This window comes from Ammospiza nelsoni, chromosome 27 (genome assembly GCF_027579445.1).
Source record: "Ammospiza nelsoni isolate bAmmNel1 chromosome 27, bAmmNel1.pri, whole genome shotgun sequence".
NCBI classification, from domain to species: Eukaryota; Metazoa; Chordata; class Aves; order Passeriformes; family Passerellidae; genus Ammospiza; species Ammospiza nelsoni.
The window spans coordinates 6,195,651-6,214,025 of NC_080659.1; the positions used below are offsets into that span (position 1 = coordinate 6,195,651).

Consider the following 18,375-nt stretch of genomic DNA (forward strand, 5'->3'; position numbering starts at 1 on the left):
GACAGGATCGGGACAGGATCGGGTCCGGGTCCAGGACCGGGACAGGATCGGGACAGGATCGGGTCCGGGTCCGGTGCGGGCCCCGCGCGCGCCCCCGCCCCGGGGGAAGCCCCGGCCCCGCGCACGCGCGCGCGCCCCCGCCCGCGCCGTCCCTCCCGCGCGCGCCCGGCCCCGCGCATGCGCAACCTCCGCCCCCTCACCGCCCCCTCCCGCCCCGCCGCCGCCGCCGCGCAGGCGCCCTGCGGCCGCCCCCCCTCCCTGCGCCGGCGCATGCGCGTCGCCCCCCCTCGGCCGCGGGGAGGGGGATGCGGACGGGGGAAGATGGCGGCCTCGAACAACCCGCGGAAATTCAGCGAGAAGATCGCGCTGCACAACCAGAAGCAGGCGGAGGAGACGGCGGCCTTCGAGGAGGTCATGAAGGACCTGAGCCTGACCCGCGCGCACCGGGTGAGCCTCGTTGCCGCCGCCCCCGGCTGAGGCGGGCGGGGGGGCTGCGAGGGGCGGCGCCCCCCCCGCGGAGCCCCTCGGGCCGGGGGCAGCGGCGGCGCGCGGCGGGCGGGGCGGGCAGCGCCCCCTGGCGGGGGCGGGCGGCGCCCGCGGGCGGGGGGAAGAGGCCCCCTCAGCCCCCCCGTTCCCCCCCACCCCCGGTTTAGCGGCACCGGGCCCGGCCCGCGCCGCCCACCGGGGCCCACGGGGCCCGCGGCATCCTCCGGAGACCGGCACCTGCCGCGGGGGAGGCCCCGGTGCCGCCCGCCGGAGGGTCGGGGCAGCGGCATCACGGCACGGCCGGAGCGGGCCCGGCGGGGAGGGGGCTGTGCCGGGCCGGGCTGCGGCGGGGGCACCCCCGTGTCCCTGCCAGGGGGCTGAGGGGGGTCCCGGTTCCTCACACCGGGACAGGCCCCGGGGCGGAGGGAGGGGGATCCCGGATGCTCTGCCGGTGTCTGAGGGGAGATGCCAGTTGCATCAGCCCGGGACGGGCCCGGCCCTGAGGGGATCCCCGTTCCTCCGGCCCTGAGGGGTTCCCGGTTCTCCGTCCCCGCCGGGAGGGATGCCCGGCTCCCGGCACAGGCCGGGGCTGTGCCTCGCCCGCAGCTCCTAGCAGGTGTCGCGGTTCCTCGGCCGGAGTGTGCCGTGGGCTCCTGGCTCTGAGCCGCGGGCCGGGGTCCCTCAGAGCCCCCCGAGCATCCCCCGCTGTCCGGCTGTGCAGCGGGAGCTGCCGGCCTCGCCGGGGCCGGTGTTGTTCCCGTTACGCTCCGGTTGTCGTAGGTGCAAATTGCTGCACTTCCAAAGCCTCCCTTGGCTGGTGATGTCTCTGCAAAGCCCATCAGCAGAAATTCCCGGCGTAACCAATGCGCTTTCCGGGCACGAGATGCCTTTCCTGGTCCAGATTCGGGGATGTCGGGGCTGTTCTGTTCCCGTCTCACCTGCTCGTGTCAGTGTTTTGTTTTTAACTGTTTCAAGAAAATTTACGAGCCTGTTTGCGGCGGAAGCTTTGCAAGAACAACAGAAGGCACGGTTGGATTTGCAGGAAAAGGTTCCCTTTTATTCCTCTGTCAGGAGAGGGTAAATATTTGTTTTGAATTGGTGGTGCTGCTGGTTGGATGGAAAGGAAAGGCACCTGCCTGGGGAGGTGTGGGGCTGGAGCTCACGCTCACCTGGATGCTGGATGTTCCTGCTGCAGTTAGCTGGCACCAGAGTGAGGATAATTTGGAGGTGTTTTAGTCCCTGGAATCATCCTGTGTGGCTCAGGATCCCGGGCTTCTGCCTTCAATGCTCAGTCCTTGCTGCTGCTCCAGAGCTGGGTGCTCCTGAGGGACTCCTTGCAATCTGCAATTACAGGTTGTCCTTCAGTTAACTCACACGCTGGGCTCTCACCTTCTGCAGGAGTCAGAATCCAGGTTCATTTCTCCTGAGTTTACTTTTCTCCCAAATCCGAGTGCTCCTAGCCCAGGTTTTGCTCTTGGAAACCCACCACGCTTTCAAGAACCGGGTTTTGAGGAGAGAACCCAAGATGAATAACTTTTGTGAGCATTTTGGGTACTGAAGTGATGGAAACACTGACCAGAGAGCTGAGGAAAATGTCTCCTTTGTAGACTTTTTCTTGCAAATTCCATGATTTCATCGGGGTTTAAAATGCAGCATAAGAGCAAAAAGGGGTTAAGCACAACTTTGCTGTTTGCTCTCATTTTCATTTGGCAGGCAGCACGTTGCTGTCAGTTTGAAAACGCCTTACTCAGTTGGTGGAAGCAGCCCAACATTTCTGTTGCCTTTTCATTATTAGTAATTGTCTTTTTGCAATGTTTACCATCTTGTCTGCTTTATTGTTGGTTACTGCTCGGAGCAGAGGCAGAAATTCTGAACTTCCACCATCACCTTCCACCTATTTACGGTATGGCACCCGCGTGGGGTGTTTACCTTCTGATCCCTCCTGCAAAGACAAGCCCAGGAATCACCGGGGGAGCTGCAGTGTGCCCAGCAGCGGTGTGCCAGGCTGAGGGGCAGCAGGGCTCCTGCAGCTGTGTGGGAGCTGCAGTGTGCCCAGCAGTGTGTGCCGGGCTGAGGGGCAGCAGGGCTGGCTGCAGCTGTGTGGCACGGTGTGTGTGTTCCTGGGGAGCTGCAGTGTGCCCAGCAGTGCTGTCCCAGGCTGAGGGGCAGCACGGCTGGCTGCAGCTGTGTGGGAGCTGCAGTGTGCCCAGCAGCGGTGTGCCGGGCTGAGGGGCAGCAGGGCTGGCTGCAGCTGTGTGGGAGCTGCAGTGTGCCCAGCAGTGTGTGCCGGGCTGAGGGGCAGCAGGGCTGGCTGCAGCTGTGTGGCACGGTGTGTGTTCCTGGGGAGCTGCAGTGTGCCCAGCAGCGGTGTGCCAGGCTGAGGGGCAGCAGGGCTGGCTGCAGCTGTGTGGGAGCTGCAGTGTGCCCAGCAGCGGTGTGCCAGGCTGAGGGGCAGCAGGGCTGGCTGCAGCTGTGTGGCACGGTGTGTGTGTTCCTGGGGAGCTGCAGTGTGCCCAGCAGTGTGTGCCAGGCTGAGGGGCAGCAGGGCTCCTGCAGCTGTGTGGCACAGTGCATTCCTGGGGAGCTGCGGTGTGCCAGGCTGAGGGGCAGCAGGGCTGGCTGCAGCTGTGTGTTCCTGGGGAGCTGCAGTGTGCCCAGCAGTGTGTGCCAGGCTGAGGGGCAGCAGGGCTGGCTGCAGCTGTGTGGCACAGTGCATTCCTGGGGAGCTGCAGTGTGCCCAGCAGCGGTGTGCCAGGCTGAGGGGCAGCAGGGCTGGCTGCAGCTGTGTGTTCCTGGGGAGCTGCAGTGTGCCCAGCAGCGGTGTGCCAGGCTGAGGGGCAGCAGGGCTGGCTGCAGCTGTGTGGCACGGCGCGTTCCTGGCGGTGCAGCCCTGCTGAGGCGCAGACCTTGCACGCAGCGGAGGTGGGTGCTCCGTGCGAGCTCTGGAGCTGCTTAATTGTCTGTGAGTGGGACCTTGGTGCTCAGAATGCAGAGCTTGCTGCCAGTCCCTTGGTAACAAAGTGGGTGAGGACAGCAGAGGGGGAGTTGGCGTTTTTTTTTTCTGTGACATTGACTCCTGTGTTTTGTTTGTGGCTCTCCTCCTTCCCTTTTTTAATTTTTTTGGAGTTTCAGGACTGCACTGATTTCTGGGCTTGTTTACCAGGGCCTGTCTCAATTTCTCAGCCCAGGGATGCTTTGATGCAGCTATTTACTCATCCAAGGTTGTTGCTGCCCTTTCAAATTGTAATTAACCAAAAAATTAACTGCAGATACTGCTGAGCCCTCCAAGATGTGACTGTTGAAATGGTAAAAAATGTAAGATTTTTAAAGCCAATTTGTGACCTGCATTTTAAGGGTTGTTCTTGTTGGAGATCTTCTCAAGTTTCCAGGATTGCTTTTATTTTATTTTAATATTCACTTAAAGTCACATAATTTTGAGGGCTTTCAGCCAGAGCTGTGTTTGAGCTCCCTCTGATGGGCCTTGCAGTCTTCCCTTGGAAAAAAGACCCCCCCAAACTCCAGAAAGCTGCCAGTGGGTGCTGTCACCCAGCCCCACCTGCCCTGGAGCAAACCCAGGGAATCAAACCCAGCTTAATGGTGACGTTTGGAGACTCTGTGCAAGTTTCCATCACCCTTTGCTTGTGTTTTTTTAGGTGTTATCCAAAGTTCTGCATGGCTTTTGTTGAGTTCCTGACAACCATGTGAAGTGAAAAGTTCGTGTTTATATTTTAAACCTGGCTAATTTTAATACAAAATCCTGTTGTAGTTTAATTTTGTCAAGTGGAATATGTTGTAATAGCATAGATTTGATTTTTTTTTTGAAATAAAAATGAAGTAAAACCCTGCAGTTTGTGATGGAGTGTGTGTAAAACCCACACACACCCCCCTGCCACAAAATTGTACTCAAAACTGAGGCACTCAGTGGTTTTCTGGTTCCTGTAGAAGAGATCAAAATGTCTCTTTGTACATCCCCAGCTCAGCGCTGGATGCAGATAATATGCAAAACAGTATTTAAAAGCTTAGTTAAATCAGGAATGCTAATCTGCTTTGAAAAATGAGAAGCACTGATGATGATGATGATGATACAGAGCTGCAGTGGTCCCTGATGTCTTCAGCAGGTTTTTATTAAATAATGTGATACAAAAGAAATTCCTGATGACGTAAGAGTGGTTTTGAATGTCTGAGAGATATTAAAGAAATGCATCAAAACCAGGACTGAGCCCTCCTAGCACCGAGATTGATGCTTGCAGCTGGCAGCTCAGCTTAAAAGTGAGTTTTCTCTCAAACACCAATGGGAATTCTCCAAGCTCTAGGGGTGTTTTTTTCCTTCATTAACTTTCGCACGGTTTGCACCCTGAGTTTGCACATTTCCAGACCAAGAAATGAGTGCTTTGGATTTCACCTGGTCTCACCCACTGCTGAATTCCCTTCTCTGATGAGCCCCAGGATCACTGAGGTTGGAAAACTCAACCTCATTGGCACATCAGCTTGTGCCACCTGCAGCCCCCTGGGCAGCCCCTGCAGTGCCTGGCACTGTTTCCTTGCAGGAGTTCCCTTGTCCTGGGCACCCTTTCCTTGCAGGAATTCCTGCTGTCCTGGGCACCCTTTCCTTGCAGGAATTCCTGCTGTCCCGGGCACCCTTTCCTTGCACGAGTTCCCTTGTCCTGGGCACCCTTTCCTTGCAGGAGTTCCCTTGTCCTGGGCACCCTTTCCTTGCAGGAATTCCTGCTGTCCTGGGCACCCTTTCCTTGCAGGAATTCCTGCTGTCCTGGGCACCCTTTCCTTGCACGAGTTCCTGCTGTCCCGGGCACCCTTTCCTTGCAGGAATTCCTGCTGTCCCGGGCACCCTTTCCTTGCAGGAGTTCCTGCTGCTGGCCAGCTCCAGGCCGTTCCCTTGTCCTGGGACAGGGCCCCAAGCAGAGCAGGGACTTTGCAGCCCCTGAGGTGCCTCAGGTGCCACCACCTCGGGCTGTGGCACCATCAGAGGCAGCCTGAGCCAGCAGGGCCCCCCATTCTTTGAAGGAATGTTTGTAAATCAGAGGGTGAGAGCAGAGGGACCTGCCAGGGCACAAAGAATCTCTGTTCTTGTGCAACCCTTGGCTTCCCTCAGCCTGCCTGAGCTGTCCAAGGTAAACACAGAGAGCTCTGCTGTGCCATCCTGGGAAACTGCGCTGAGTAGGGCAGGCTTGCTTCAGCTTTTGGTAGATTTTTATTTATTTTTTTTTTTAAGGAGACAGTGACTTTTTTCCTGATTGTCCCATCACTCCCACACAGCACAGCTGCTGCTGGACGGAGTCACTCTGTGTGCAGTGGGCAAATCCCTGGGTGTTAAAGATGCAGCAAGGCTGGGAAGGCTCTGGGAGCACGTGAGGCTGGATTGTACAACTGCTGCATTTCGGGTGTTTGGTTGTAATTCTCAGGGTGAACATGTGGGACTCGCTCCGGCTGCTGCGCTTGGGTTTTATTTAGCATCAGCTCTGGGTGGTAATTTGCATTTATAGAAGGTGCTCGTTTAGGAAGGGAGTTTGTTCTCAAGGTGAGGCACAGTCAGTTCTTCCAGTTCCTTGGGGTTGATTTGGGGTTTTCCCCTCCAGACAAGCTGCAGAGGGGAGCTGAGCCTGTGGTTACCCTGAAAAGGGGAGGTGTGGGTACTGAATCTCTGGGTTCAGCAGTCAGAAACTGAAACTTGTGGTGCAGCCTTGGAGTTGCGGCTGTGACTGTGCAGGTGCCAGAGGTGCCAAAGCCTGGGGGCAGGAGGGGCTGGTGCTGAGTTATCTGAGCTCTGTGCTGGCCAGGGCTGAAGGGAGATCTCTGTGTGAGTGAAACACCACCCCCAAAACAGCCCCAGGAACTGTGCTCGAAGGCATCTTCAGGAGTGTTTGCTATTGGAAAGTGATTTCAGCAGCAGTGTGGCCTGGGTGAGCTATCCTCAGGACCTGTGAGGTGGGACAGAAAGGAGCTGTTCCTCCCAGCACAGAGGAGAAGGAGGGGAAGCCCCAGGGCCGGGAACACAAAACCCCAGAGTGTGGCTGTGGCTGGGTGGGGACGTGGCCTTGGGAACATTTTTATTGTTCTTGGGTTTCTCCATCAGATTGGTTCTTATCAATTCTTATCAAGTAAACTGCAATTTTATATTTCTGACTATCTCAGAAACAACGTTTATTGAAATCCCCCTGCTCCTCTCACTGACACTCTGTTCCCCATTTTATAATCAATTTATCAATGCCATTGATTTTGGTTGAGCAGCCCTTCCTGCACTTCAGGAATATCAAAGCCCTGGCTGTGCTGGGGCAGCAGCACCGGGCACATTTCAGTGAGACTTTTCCCTCCTGTGTTCATCCAGCGTGGCCACGTGTGGCTGCAGCAGGGATGGAGCAGATTAAACCCAACCCATGGGTTTGGGCCTTCTGGGGGGGTTTTAACCCAGATTCCTGCACTGTGTAAGAAATCCCTTGCCGTGAGAGTGGGGAGGCCCTGGCAGGGGTCACTCACAGTAAACTGTGGATTTCCCATCCCTGGAAGTGTCCAGGCCGGGGGCTTGCAGCACCCTGGGGTAGTGGAAGGTGTCCCTGCCCCTGGCACAGGGTGGAATTTGATGGTTTAAGGTCCTTCCAACCCAAACCTGTCTGGGATTCTGTGACATTACCGAGTGTTATCGAGCACTGGAGTGGTAATCAAACAGTAATTTGGCAAAAACCAGACATCCTCTCAAAAATGATCAATAGGGATTTAACCAAAATGTATTCAAGGCTAAATATTTGTGTGTGTTCCCCATTATCCATCTGTGATTGCAAGGGAACATTTTCTTGAGCAGTGCAAGGGCAGTTTGGGCCATGGCCCCGGCACATCGATCGCTCCCTAATGCTCTGTTCCACTCTGGCATCGATATTTCTGTGCCTAATGAAGCTCTGAAACTCAAGTAGGCTTCAAGGCACTTTCCAGCAAATACAAGGCTGTATCTTGGAAAGGAAAAAGTGAAGGAAATAGGGTTTTCTGGGTTAGAACCATTCCTGGTTGTGCTGGCTGCAATTCTGCCCTGCTGTTTTGTAGTGAGGGGTTGGAGTAGGGCAGTGAACAGCAGCAAATTCCAAATCAGGTGGGATTTTGGGACCAGGGTTCATTTTGTGGCAGTGACCAGCTGTGACCTTGCTGCTGCTTCACTTTTTTCTCTTTTGGTCTCAACTCCTCCCATTCTGTGAAACAAATGTGCTCCCAAAGGCTGTGGTGCCATCCCTGGGGTGGTGGGAATTGTCCCTGGGTCCTCAATGTCCCTTCCAAGCCAAACCATCCTGGAATTCCTGAGCTCGAGGGGGGCAGCTGGGTGTGAGTCTGTATTAGCAGCATCTCTGGAGTTAATATTTCAAATGTTGCTCTGATTTGTTTGAGATGATTTGCATTTTGTGGTGTTGAAGTGGAATCCAGGAATGAGGATCTCTGAGTATCTCCAGCAGTGTTTGTGAGCACTGAGCAGCCCCTCTTGATCATTTCATGTTTTATGTTTTGGCCTGATCTCCTTGGGACTTCATAATTTATAAAGTTGTAACCAAGTGTTGATAACAGCCTTGTTTTGCACATTATTTCTCAGGAATTGAAAATTCTTCCCCTCGTAGCAGAACAATCCTTTGCAATCAAACAACAACACCACACACCCACAATAAGCAGCTCTTCAATAATGAACTGGGGGAGGCTGAAGTGCTGCAGCTTGAGGCTGCAGCCAGAATTCCCCAGCCCTGGCTTCAGGTCTCTGCTCACAGGCAGATTTTCTGCAAGTGTCTTTCCCCTCCTTGCCTGCTCTCTCTTTTCCTGGTGATGGGGAATCTCCTCTGTGCTCTCTCTTTTCCTGATGATTGGGAATCTCCTCTGTGCTCTCTCCCTTTTCCTGATGATGGGAAATCTCTGTGCTCTCCCTTTTCCTGGTGATGGGGAATCTCCTGTGTGCTGTCCCTTTTCCAGGTGATGGGAAATCTCCTCTGTGCTCTCTCTTTTCCTGATGATGGGAAATCTTCTCTGTGCTCTCTCTTTTCCTGGTGATGGGGAATCTCCTCTGTGCTCTCTCCCTTTTCCTGGTGATTGGGAAATCTCCTCTGTGCTCTCTCTTTTCCTGGTGATGGGGAATCTCCTGTGTGCTGTCCCTTTTCCTGGTGATGGGGAATCTCCTGTGTGCTCTCCCTTTTCCTGGTGATGGGAAATCTCCTGTGTGCTCTCTCTTTTCCAGGTGATGGGAAATCTCCTCTGTGCTCTCTCTTTTCCTGATGATGGGAAATCTCCTCTGTGCTCTCTCTTTTCCTGGTGATTGGGAAATCTCCTCTGTGCTCTCTCTTTTCCTGGTGATGGGGAATCTCCTGTGTGCTCTCCCTTTTCCTGGTGATGGGAAATCTCCTCTGTGCTCTCCCTTTTCCTGGTGATGGGGAATCTCCTGTGTGCTCTCCCTTTTCCAGGTGATGGGGAATCTCCTGTGTGCTCTCCCTTTTCCTGGTGATGGGAAATCTCCTCTGTGCTCACTTTTCCAGGTGATGGGGAATCTCCTGTGTGCTCTCCCTTTTCCTGGTGATGGGGAATCTCCTGTGTGCTGTCCCTGCTGAGCTGCTCACTGCTGCTCTCACTCTGGTTACTTAGCACTCCAGAGCAGTGAGATGTGTAAACTGCACACTGCAGCTCTGGCAGATGAATTTGCAGTTCATGTTGGTACCCAGCTATTACTGTTTATGCCAATATGATTTTCCTTGGACGGCTGAGGTCTCGGAGGGGAGGGAATTGCAGCTGATATCCCAAATACACGAACCTGCAGGCAGATGGTGATAGCTCCCACCCCACCTCAGACAGAGGAGCAGTTGTTGGTGACAGGATGGGGCCTTGTGCAGGAGATTTCTCCAGCTCTGGAGCCTCAGAGTGGGATTTCAACATCTGTAAGCTGGATTAAAGGAATGAAGAACCTCTGTGGGAGAGGGGCAGGCAGGGGTTGTTTCACACCCTCACTTCTCACTTCTTGGTTCCTTGCAGGCTCAGTGCAGATTGTATTGTTGGCAGCAAGAGGGATAGAGAATATCTGATTTAATATTTATTTAATATCTTAAATATTGCAAAGTTTCCAGCAGCCAGCTCAGATTCAGATGTCTGATTGACCTTCTCCCTGTAATTAGATTTGCCTCTGGTTCAGGGAGATGCTGGTGCTGAATGAGCCTTTTGCATTCGAAGGATTTGGACTCTGATGATGTTTGGGATATTTTTGATACCTGAATGGTTGGCTGATGCCACACTTTCAAGCCACAAACAATTTTCTGTAGTTTTTGGCCATCTGAGGGCAGGGTGAGGTGGCCCTGAACCCCAAAGAGTACAAACATGCCCTGCCTGGCTCCTAATTTACGAAACTTGTGGGGTTACATAACTGAATTTTCATTCTTTAGCTAAAAATAAAAAATGGAACATAAAAGCTATTTTCATCTTACTTAATGAGGGCATCTCTGCTTTTATTTCAGCTTTTCTGAGGCATTTCAATAGAGGAATGGGGATGGTTGAGGAGCTTTTTAGTGGAGCTGGACGATTGTTTCTCCATCAGATCCCCGCTCAGAAGGAATATTTGCTTTAAGAAAAGAAGGTCCCTTTTAACTCAGCCTTTTGTGTGAGAAATTAATTTTTAGGTTGGTTTGTAGTAATCAGTGCTGTGTAGCACCTCAGCTGTGTGGGGTAGGGCTGTCTCTGCTTTTTGGGGTTGGGTTTTGGGGTTGGCTTTTGGGTTTGCTCTCCACAAGTCACCGAGTGCCCAAAGTTTGATGATAACGAAGACAAAGTGATCCTTGCTCCCAATTCTCTGCACCATTCATTGTCAGCTAATAACCCTCACAAAAACAAACAGGATTTCGAGTGTACAACCAAAAGGAATTCTGGATATCCAGCACTAAAGGAGCTGCTCTGCTTTCTGCTGGATTCTCAGCACTATCCATGCCTGCCTGTGGTGCAGGGAAGGGCAGGTGGGAGCTGCCAGGGTCTGTGCTGTGTGTGCACGGCTCTGGTGCCCGCTGGAGCTGCCAGGGTCTGTGCTGTGTGTGCAGGCTCTGCCATGGCTCTGGTGCCCGCTGGAGCTGCCAGGGTCTGTGCTGTGTGTGCACGGCTCTGGTGCCCGCTGGAGCTGCCAGGGTCTGTGCTGTGTGTGCACAGCTCTGCCATGGCTCTGGTGCCCACTGGAGCTGCCAGGGTCTGTGCTGTGTGTGCAGGCTCTGCCATGGCTCTGGTGCCCGCTGGAGCTGCCAGGGTCTGTGCTGTGTGTGCAGGCTCTGCCATGGCTCTGGTGCCAGCTGGAGCTGCCAGGGTCTGTGCTGTGTGTGCACGGCTCTGCCATGGCTCTGGTGCCCACTGGAGCTGCCAGGGTCTGTGCTGTGTGTGCACGGCTCTGCCATGGCTCTGGTGCCCACTGGAGCTGCCAGGGTCTGTGCTGTGTGTGCACGGCTCTGCCATGGCTCTGGTGCCCCTCTGGAGCTGCCAGGGTCTGTGCTGTGTGTGCACGGCTCTGCCATGGCTCTGGTGCCCCTCTGGAGCTGCCAGGGTCTGTGCTGTGTGTGCAGGCTCTGCCATGGCTCTGGTGCCCCTCTGGAGCTGTGCTTGGCTCCCTGCCCGCCCATAGAGCCCCACTCACAAGAACAGTCACTATTTTAAGGCTCCACTTTGCTGTATCCTGTTTTTGCTGCTCAGTTGTGACTGTGAAGTTTTAAACAGTAAACCTTTGTTCACCAGAAATAGCAAAGTGTTTTTTAAACACCGAGTCACAGCCCGTGCGTTGAGTTTCATTCTCATTGTGATGGGTTTGTTTGTTTCTTTAAATCCTGCAAGGTGTGCTCCTAATGAGTCTTTGCCCTCGACCACCCAGTGATTTATATTCATTCATTTTGGGGAGAAAAAGGCAGTTTTTCTCTGGTTTTACTGTCCAGAAATTAGAAAAGAAATAAAGAATAAAAAATAATCACAGCATTAAGTGCTGTTACCTCCTCTCTTCCCTCCTCTTCCTTTGGGTTCACAAGGAATAACATATTTTTCTTGTGGAAAAAAAATTGTCTTTTTCTTGTAAAACAAAAAATTCTTAAAAAATCCTGATTTGAGTGCGCTGTGGGTTTTGGGGGCTGTAAATAGTGTTGGGCTGTGAGATCTTTGCGCTCTGACAGGAATTGCAGGAGGCAGCTGGGGCAGAGCTGGGAGCCTGGCTCATTTTCCAGCCCCTTTCCTCACGGTTTTACAGCTCAGCAAGCTGAGGAGCTGCTGCAGCTCCTGGAGGAGAACCTGATGGGGCCTTGGAATTTGGAGATGACTCATGAGAGGACAAAACAATCCAGTTAAGTGATTTGAGGTCTTAAATAATCTCTTCAACAGGAAGGTGAAGAAAACATGAACTCATGAGTAATAATTGGCTCTCTTGGAGTGCTAAAAGTGCAGAGCTGGGGCTGGGCCAGGCTCAGCTGATTCCTGCTCTGCTGATCAATAACAGCTCAGCTCTCATCAATGCAATTTATTGGGCTGGACTCTAATGCTCTTAGCAGGAGATTATTGGGATTGCAGTTCTGATTTGGGATTCTTGGGGTGTCCTGTGCATGGCCAGGAGCTGGGCTTGATCCCGATGGGTCCCTTTGAATTCAGCATTTCTGTGATAAATTCATGGGTCCTTTTCAACTCAGACTTTCCTGTGAGAAATTAATTTTAGGCTGAAAAAAAAAAAAGAGTGGTTTTAGCCCCAAATCCAGAGGGTGGGAATGCCTTGCTCAGTTATCCCAGACTGGAGAGAAGAATTCAGTCCATCACCTCCCTCTCCTCTGTCAGAGCACGGAATTTGCAGTTCTGCCTTAATTCTGAGAGGTTTCTCAGCAGCTGCAGGGGCCTCCTGCAGGTGTTGCAGCCTTTGAGCCCTCAGGATTTTCCTGGGAAGCCACTGGAAGTGCAGGATTGAAGCAATGCTATCAGGTAACCTTCAAAATAATCCCATTTACAAAGTCCCAAGTCAGCTGCCTGGCTGTGCCCTTCCCTGTGCCTGCAGGTTTTATTGCTCTCCCAGTGCAAACCCCTTTTTCTGAACCCCAGTTTGTTTTTATTGCTCTCCCAGTGCAAACCCCTTTTTCTGAACCGCAGTTTGTTTTTCCATGGAGCTCCTGTTTCATTCCAGGAGATGCAGGAGGAGGATTTTGCTTCCCCTTTGCTCTTGCTGAGCTGGTGGGAGCTGGAACAGTTCCAGGCAGCAGCACAACCCTTTGCTCCTGGTCCTTGGAGGTGTCACCTCCCGTTTTGTTGTTCATTTTTGAAGTTTTGGAGAAAATTTGGGTGTTTTAGTGCATAGGGGTGGAAGTTAAAATCCCTGAAAATCAAGGCTGGCCTGAGGAAGGAGTTGCTTGGGAAGTGTCTCAGTGGCAGAAACAAAACTGCTGCTCTTTTGTGGCTGCTAAATTCCAAGATATTACAACAGCTTCCTTCCCTTCAAAAAAAAAGAACCCAAAAAGGCAACAAAAACGCTTTTTTTTTTGGCCTTTTCCTGCATTTTTGTTCTTCCTGGCTGCGCTGGCTTGGCCTGAGCCGTGTTTGTGTCCTGCCACGGCGATGGGATCATGGAACAAATCCTTGAGGTGGCTGCAGTGACAGTTGTGCTGTGGAGGAGTAAACAATGATGTAGCAGTTCCACGGGCTGGGGTCACAGCCAGTTCAGCCCATGTGTCTGCAGCTTTTCGGGGCAATTTTCACTTGTTTCTAGTAGACATTTGGCTTCCTGTTTTGGCTTTGCTTTTGTCCCATCCCCTGCAAAATCCATCTCTCCAGGACACCAGGGTCCTCGGGAGCCCAGCAGGGACTGGCACAGGCAGCAAGGGAAACTTTTGCTGGGCTTGTCCTCACTCCTGTGTCCAAGCCAGCCTTCAGACCTTCACTTTCATGACACCAAAACCACCCAGAACATTCAAACCACCCCCCCAACTGTTGCAAAACATTTTGTTCCAAGCTGCTGCTGGAATCCCTGAGGTCCCCGTGGAGGCAGCAGAGCAGCTGCTCTCGCTGTGGATTATCCCTTTCCTCTCAACTGCAGCCTTCATTTCCTCTCCCCTCCTTCCTGGGAGGAACAGCTGCGCCTCTGGAGCCTCTGCTGCTCTTGGAGCAGGGCTGGAAATGCAGGAAATGGGTGACTGTGGAAATCTGCCTCTTCTGAGCGTGAGCCCAGGCACAGCCAGGCATGGGCTGGCAGACGGGGCTGGGAGAGCCAGGGAGCTGCCTCTGGACCTGTTCCCTCCTCCTCATGGCCATGAAATGGTGATTATTCCCAAAAACCCCAGTTTGGGTCCCAAATCCAGAGGGTGGGAGAGCCAGGGAGCGGCCTCTGGACCTGTTCCCTCCTCCTCATATCCCTGAAATGTTGGTTATTCCCAAAAACCCCAGTTTGGATCCCAAATCCAGAGGGTGGGAATGCCTCCCTCAGGTGATCCCAGAACTCTCTCCATCCCCTCCCTCTCTGTCAGAGCACAGATTTGCAGTTCTGCCTGAATTCTGAGGGGTTTTTCAGCAGCTGCAGGGGCTCTTTGTGCTCACACGGGCTCTGGTTGGGATTTCTGAGCCCCTTTTTATCTCCCAGCTGACAGCAGCCTGCTCACCTCGCTGGAGTTGCAGATATGTTTTATCTCCTGGCTCTCAAGCCCTTTCCTAGAGGATCAGGGTGTGTTATCACAGATTGGAGCTGTGGTTTGCTGTTATCACACCTTTTCCTTTCTCTGAGGTGCTCTATAGACAATTTCAAACATGTGCCTTTGCACCATGAGATTTATTTCCCTCGTTTATCGGGGCATTGCAGATAAACTCCATTATTTACATACTGCAGGTGCTTGCTGAGGTGAAAATATTGCTGTTGTTAGATTTCATAATACTAATTTTTAATTACATGGGAAATTAAAATAAAAAGCTAAACCTGCAAATCCATCTCCTCAGCCACCTATTGAGTATTTGATAACAGCACGGGTGAATTTATATCAGTAACATGTAAATAATGGAAGTATTTGTAATTATTTGCAATAAATTATCCAAAGCATGATAAAATGATAAAAACAATCAGTATTCACCCAAGCTTTAAAGGCATTATAGAGATTAAAAAGTCTCCAAAAGTCTTCCCAACCTTCATTCCTCTCCCCTGGGGGCAGCAGGATATTTTAATTCATTTATCCTCACTCCCCAGAGGGGCCCAGAGGTGCTGGTGCTGACTGGGAGCCCCTGGAATATTTGGAATATCTTCATTTCTCCCCATTTTCCCTGGATTGCTCCTGGCTTGCAGCTCCACACAAACCCTGAGTTTCTGATGGGAGAGTGAAAGGTGCAGGGAAGCACTGAGGAGTCCCAGAGGAGCCTCTCCAGAATTCCCTGCTGGATTATTCCCATTTTCCAGGAGGATCCCTGAGATGGGGACACTTTGGGACCTGAAACCAAATCCTCTGCCTCTGAAACTTGTTCTGTGCTCAGAACTTGGTGTCTGCTCATTGTTGGTTTTCATTTTCAGCTTGGGGATGTGCAGAGGCACCAACAGCTGCTGGAATGAACAGAAATTCCCTTTTCCTTGCTTTACCAGGAGTTTCCCTTTTCCATTTGTGATTCTTTCCTCATTTCATTAAAGAAATCCCAGGCACTTTTCAGGGAGGGTGGGTTCATGAGCGAGCAGTTATTTGCATGTATTAATTTTAGTAATTATTTGAGTAGCAAGTGTTGAGTTTTTAAAACTCAAATTTTAGTGTGGATTTTGCAGTGTTAACAGAAAAATGTTCCCTTGAGAAGCCAAAGTCTGGGTGTTTGGAGAGGTTTTGGCACCTTAAAGAACTTTAAAAATAATTAAGGGTTAATGAAAGAGGTGATTTTAGCTGGTGGCAGCACCACACTCAGCTTGGCATGAGGGGATTTCCCAACAATGCAGAACTCCCACCAAACCCTGCCTGCAGAACTGAGGGCCCAATTAAGCTTCGATAATACTTTTCTAATTTTAATCTGCGCTGATTTTGCTGCTCGTTAGGCTGGAGGTGCTAAAGAGGAAGGGTTTTTTTAAAGGGTGAAACATGAAATTGTAAGAAAGCTCGGTGTGGAAGCTGCAAGGCAGTGCACAAGCTGTTATCACCAAATCTCTGCTTCCTGCAGTCATCAGATATCTGGGGCTTTATCAAACGGACACCCCACCCTGTCATTATCGTGCTGGCACTCCAGCTGCAGCTGCTAAAAAAGGCACTTTGAGAAAAACCTTTACTGTGGATTTGGGTTGATCTGCAGTGCCAGAACTGCCAAACTGCCCAGTGAGTTCTGCCCTCAAATTTGTAATTTACTCGGAGTTTCAATAACTTCAAGTATTGAATTCTTAATAAATGCTTTGTTTAATTTCCACCTGCATATTAGAAAATCTGTAGGAAACTGGATTTGTATTTAGGGTTTTGTTTCTCTCTTTATTTATTATTTTTTTAATTGTAGAACTTGAATCTCTCCCTACAAACACAGCTGGATGTCCAGCAAATGGTAACCCCAAAGGAAAAGTTGATGTATTTCATATAAATGTTCACAAAAATGGTGATTTTTCATTACTACATTGCATTTTAAAGAAAAAAATGAGGATTTAAAGTTAAGTGGCGTAAGAGAAAGGGCTGGTGGAAGGAAAATTACAGATTCCATTTGGATCTGGTGTTTGGGGAGCATTTCTTCAGAACAAGAAAACCGAGTAGAAATGAAGTGGTTTAACAAGCAAAAGCTGTTTCCTTAGCTAAAGCTTCCTTGGGAAGGATCTGGGTTATTTAACAATATTTCAGCTGTCAGGGAGCTGCTCTTGGCCACAGCACAGAGAAATGGAGAAGCTGCAGAGTGGAGTCACCGAGTTCTCGTGGTTCATGAAATTAATAAATCTGGTGAGCCCTCAGTAATTCCTTATCATCCTCCCCTGTCTGAATTCGTCCAGAATCCAAATTGCACTAATTGAATCCAACCCCAGGAGATAACCCTGGGGCTGCCCTGAGACTTGTTAACATTTCCAGAGTAATTGGAATTTTTCTGTTACGAAAATGCTTTTCCTTTTTGTTGCTTTCTTTTAGAATCAAAGCTCTCTCCAAACCTCATCCCCAGTTGGGCCATGTACCTGCTGCACCTCGCAGGGTGGATGGAGAGGAAAATGAAATAATTTCATTTCAGCCGCAGCATCTGTTTTCCTAAAGGGTGGGCAGGCCCTGGCACAGCCTGCCCAGAGAAATTGTGGATTTCCCATCCCTGAAGTGTCCAGGGCCAGCCTGGAGCAGCCTGGGATAGAGGAAGGAGTGGGGTGAAGTAAATCATATTTAATGTCCCTTCCCAAACTCGTATTCTAGATTTTGCTGCTGCTGCTTCTCACTGTGCACTGAAGTATCTTAGACTAATTTGCAGCTTTTTGTTTGGAGGGAGGGGAAAGGAGCTGACTTCAGTCCTGATTTCCTGCTGCAGTGACAGCAAAGTGCTGAGATCCAAACCAACTTTAGTTCCAGCTGAGGAGCCGGGGCTGGGAGCGCTCAGGACACAAATCCTGCTCTGCTTCCTCTTGATCTCCCCAGATTGCAAGTGGCAGCTGTTGATGGGCTCAATGAGTGCAGAGCCTGGGGGCCGCTCTGGGTCCTGCTCTCCTGCAAGGCAGGAGCTGGGCTGAGCAGGGCTGAGCAGCTCTCCCCGTGCTGATGGATGAGAGCAGCAGTCCCTGCTCTCGTTTCTGGCACACATCTCCAGCCCTGCTTATCCTTGTTTAATTCACGCTGCAGCCAAGGCTCCCCAGCTCTGGGGTCGCCTCATTTCCATGAGGTGCAGCAGAAAGACAAATGCTCCTGACCTCCCTGTGCTGTGCTGCTTTGAGGTGGGAATATCCTGAGAAAAAACCCCAAATCCTAAAAAAACACAGAGCCACCCCCTCCTCCCTGGGTGCCTTTTGGAGGTTCTTGAAAGGAAACCAACACCTGTTGAAATAGTTACTTCAATGTTTGGCCCAAATCCCAAACAAGGGTTTTTTTTTTCTTTAACAACAAAAACATATGCAGGGGCCAGGGAAAAAGCACAGCTAGTTCTGACATTGTGCTTTTTGTGCTCTGAGTTGGAGGGGCTGTGACTCATTAAGTGATACTAGCACAGGCTTTCTCTCATTTCAAGTCTTGCTTCAGGAATTGCGTGGCAAAATATTGCACAAGAAAGGCAAAGGGGCCTTTCCTGCTCCTTACACGGGACCTTTCCGAGCCATTTGATAGGGAGAACTGGGAATATGTTATAAATCTTCAGCCTGAGGGGATTATCTGCCCTTTTTTTAAGGGAAAGAACCCTAAACCACTTTGTGGGTGGTGCTGAGGGTTTGGGAGCCCCCTGGAAAAGGCTGGACACAACCCTGGGGCTGTTTGCCCACCTCAGTGATCCTGGGGTTCTGTGCTCCATGGGGAGGTTTCATCTCCACAGTCAGCTCCTAGGTCGGGCATTAGTTTGGTCCCTCAGCTCAGGCACAGGGATTTTAACTGTGCAGTTGGAAATTGCTGGTTTCTGGGGGAGATTCTGTGAATAAAAAGTCTTTGAGTTTTCTAGGAATTGTTTGAATGTCAGGAAGATGCGTGCTCAGGGTGAGCTTGTACTCAGGGACTATTTTAATATGAAATTCCTCCCCGGGAGGGTGGGAGGCTCTGGGATGGAATTCCCAGCCCAGCTGTGGTGCCCCTGGATCTCTGGCAGTGCCCAGGGCCAGGCTGGAGCAGCCTGGGATGGTGGGAGGTGTCCCTGCCATGGCAGGGCTGGGATGAGGTGATCCCTGAGGTCCCTTACAACCCAAACCATTCTGGAGTTGTGTGATCCTGCATGGACACTGCCCAGAGTGTTGGCATGGAGCAAACGGGCTGGGCCTTGTCTCTGTGTCCTGTCTGGGTG

The 18,375-nt window shown here is 51.6% G+C and overlaps 1 protein-coding gene across 1 annotated transcript in view; it reads left to right on the plus strand.

Annotated features, from left to right (window-relative positions):
* Positions 1–315: 315 nt before the first annotated feature.
* The window catches only part of CRTC1 (CREB regulated transcription coactivator 1), a 44,669-nt gene continuing 26,609 nt past the window's right edge, over positions 316–18,375 (plus strand). The window contains exon 1 of the mRNA XM_059489776.1: positions 316–447. Coding sequence (XP_059345759.1) covers positions 322–447 — 126 coding nt within the window. The 5' untranslated portion in view covers positions 316–321. The remainder of the gene's footprint in view (positions 448–18,375) is intronic.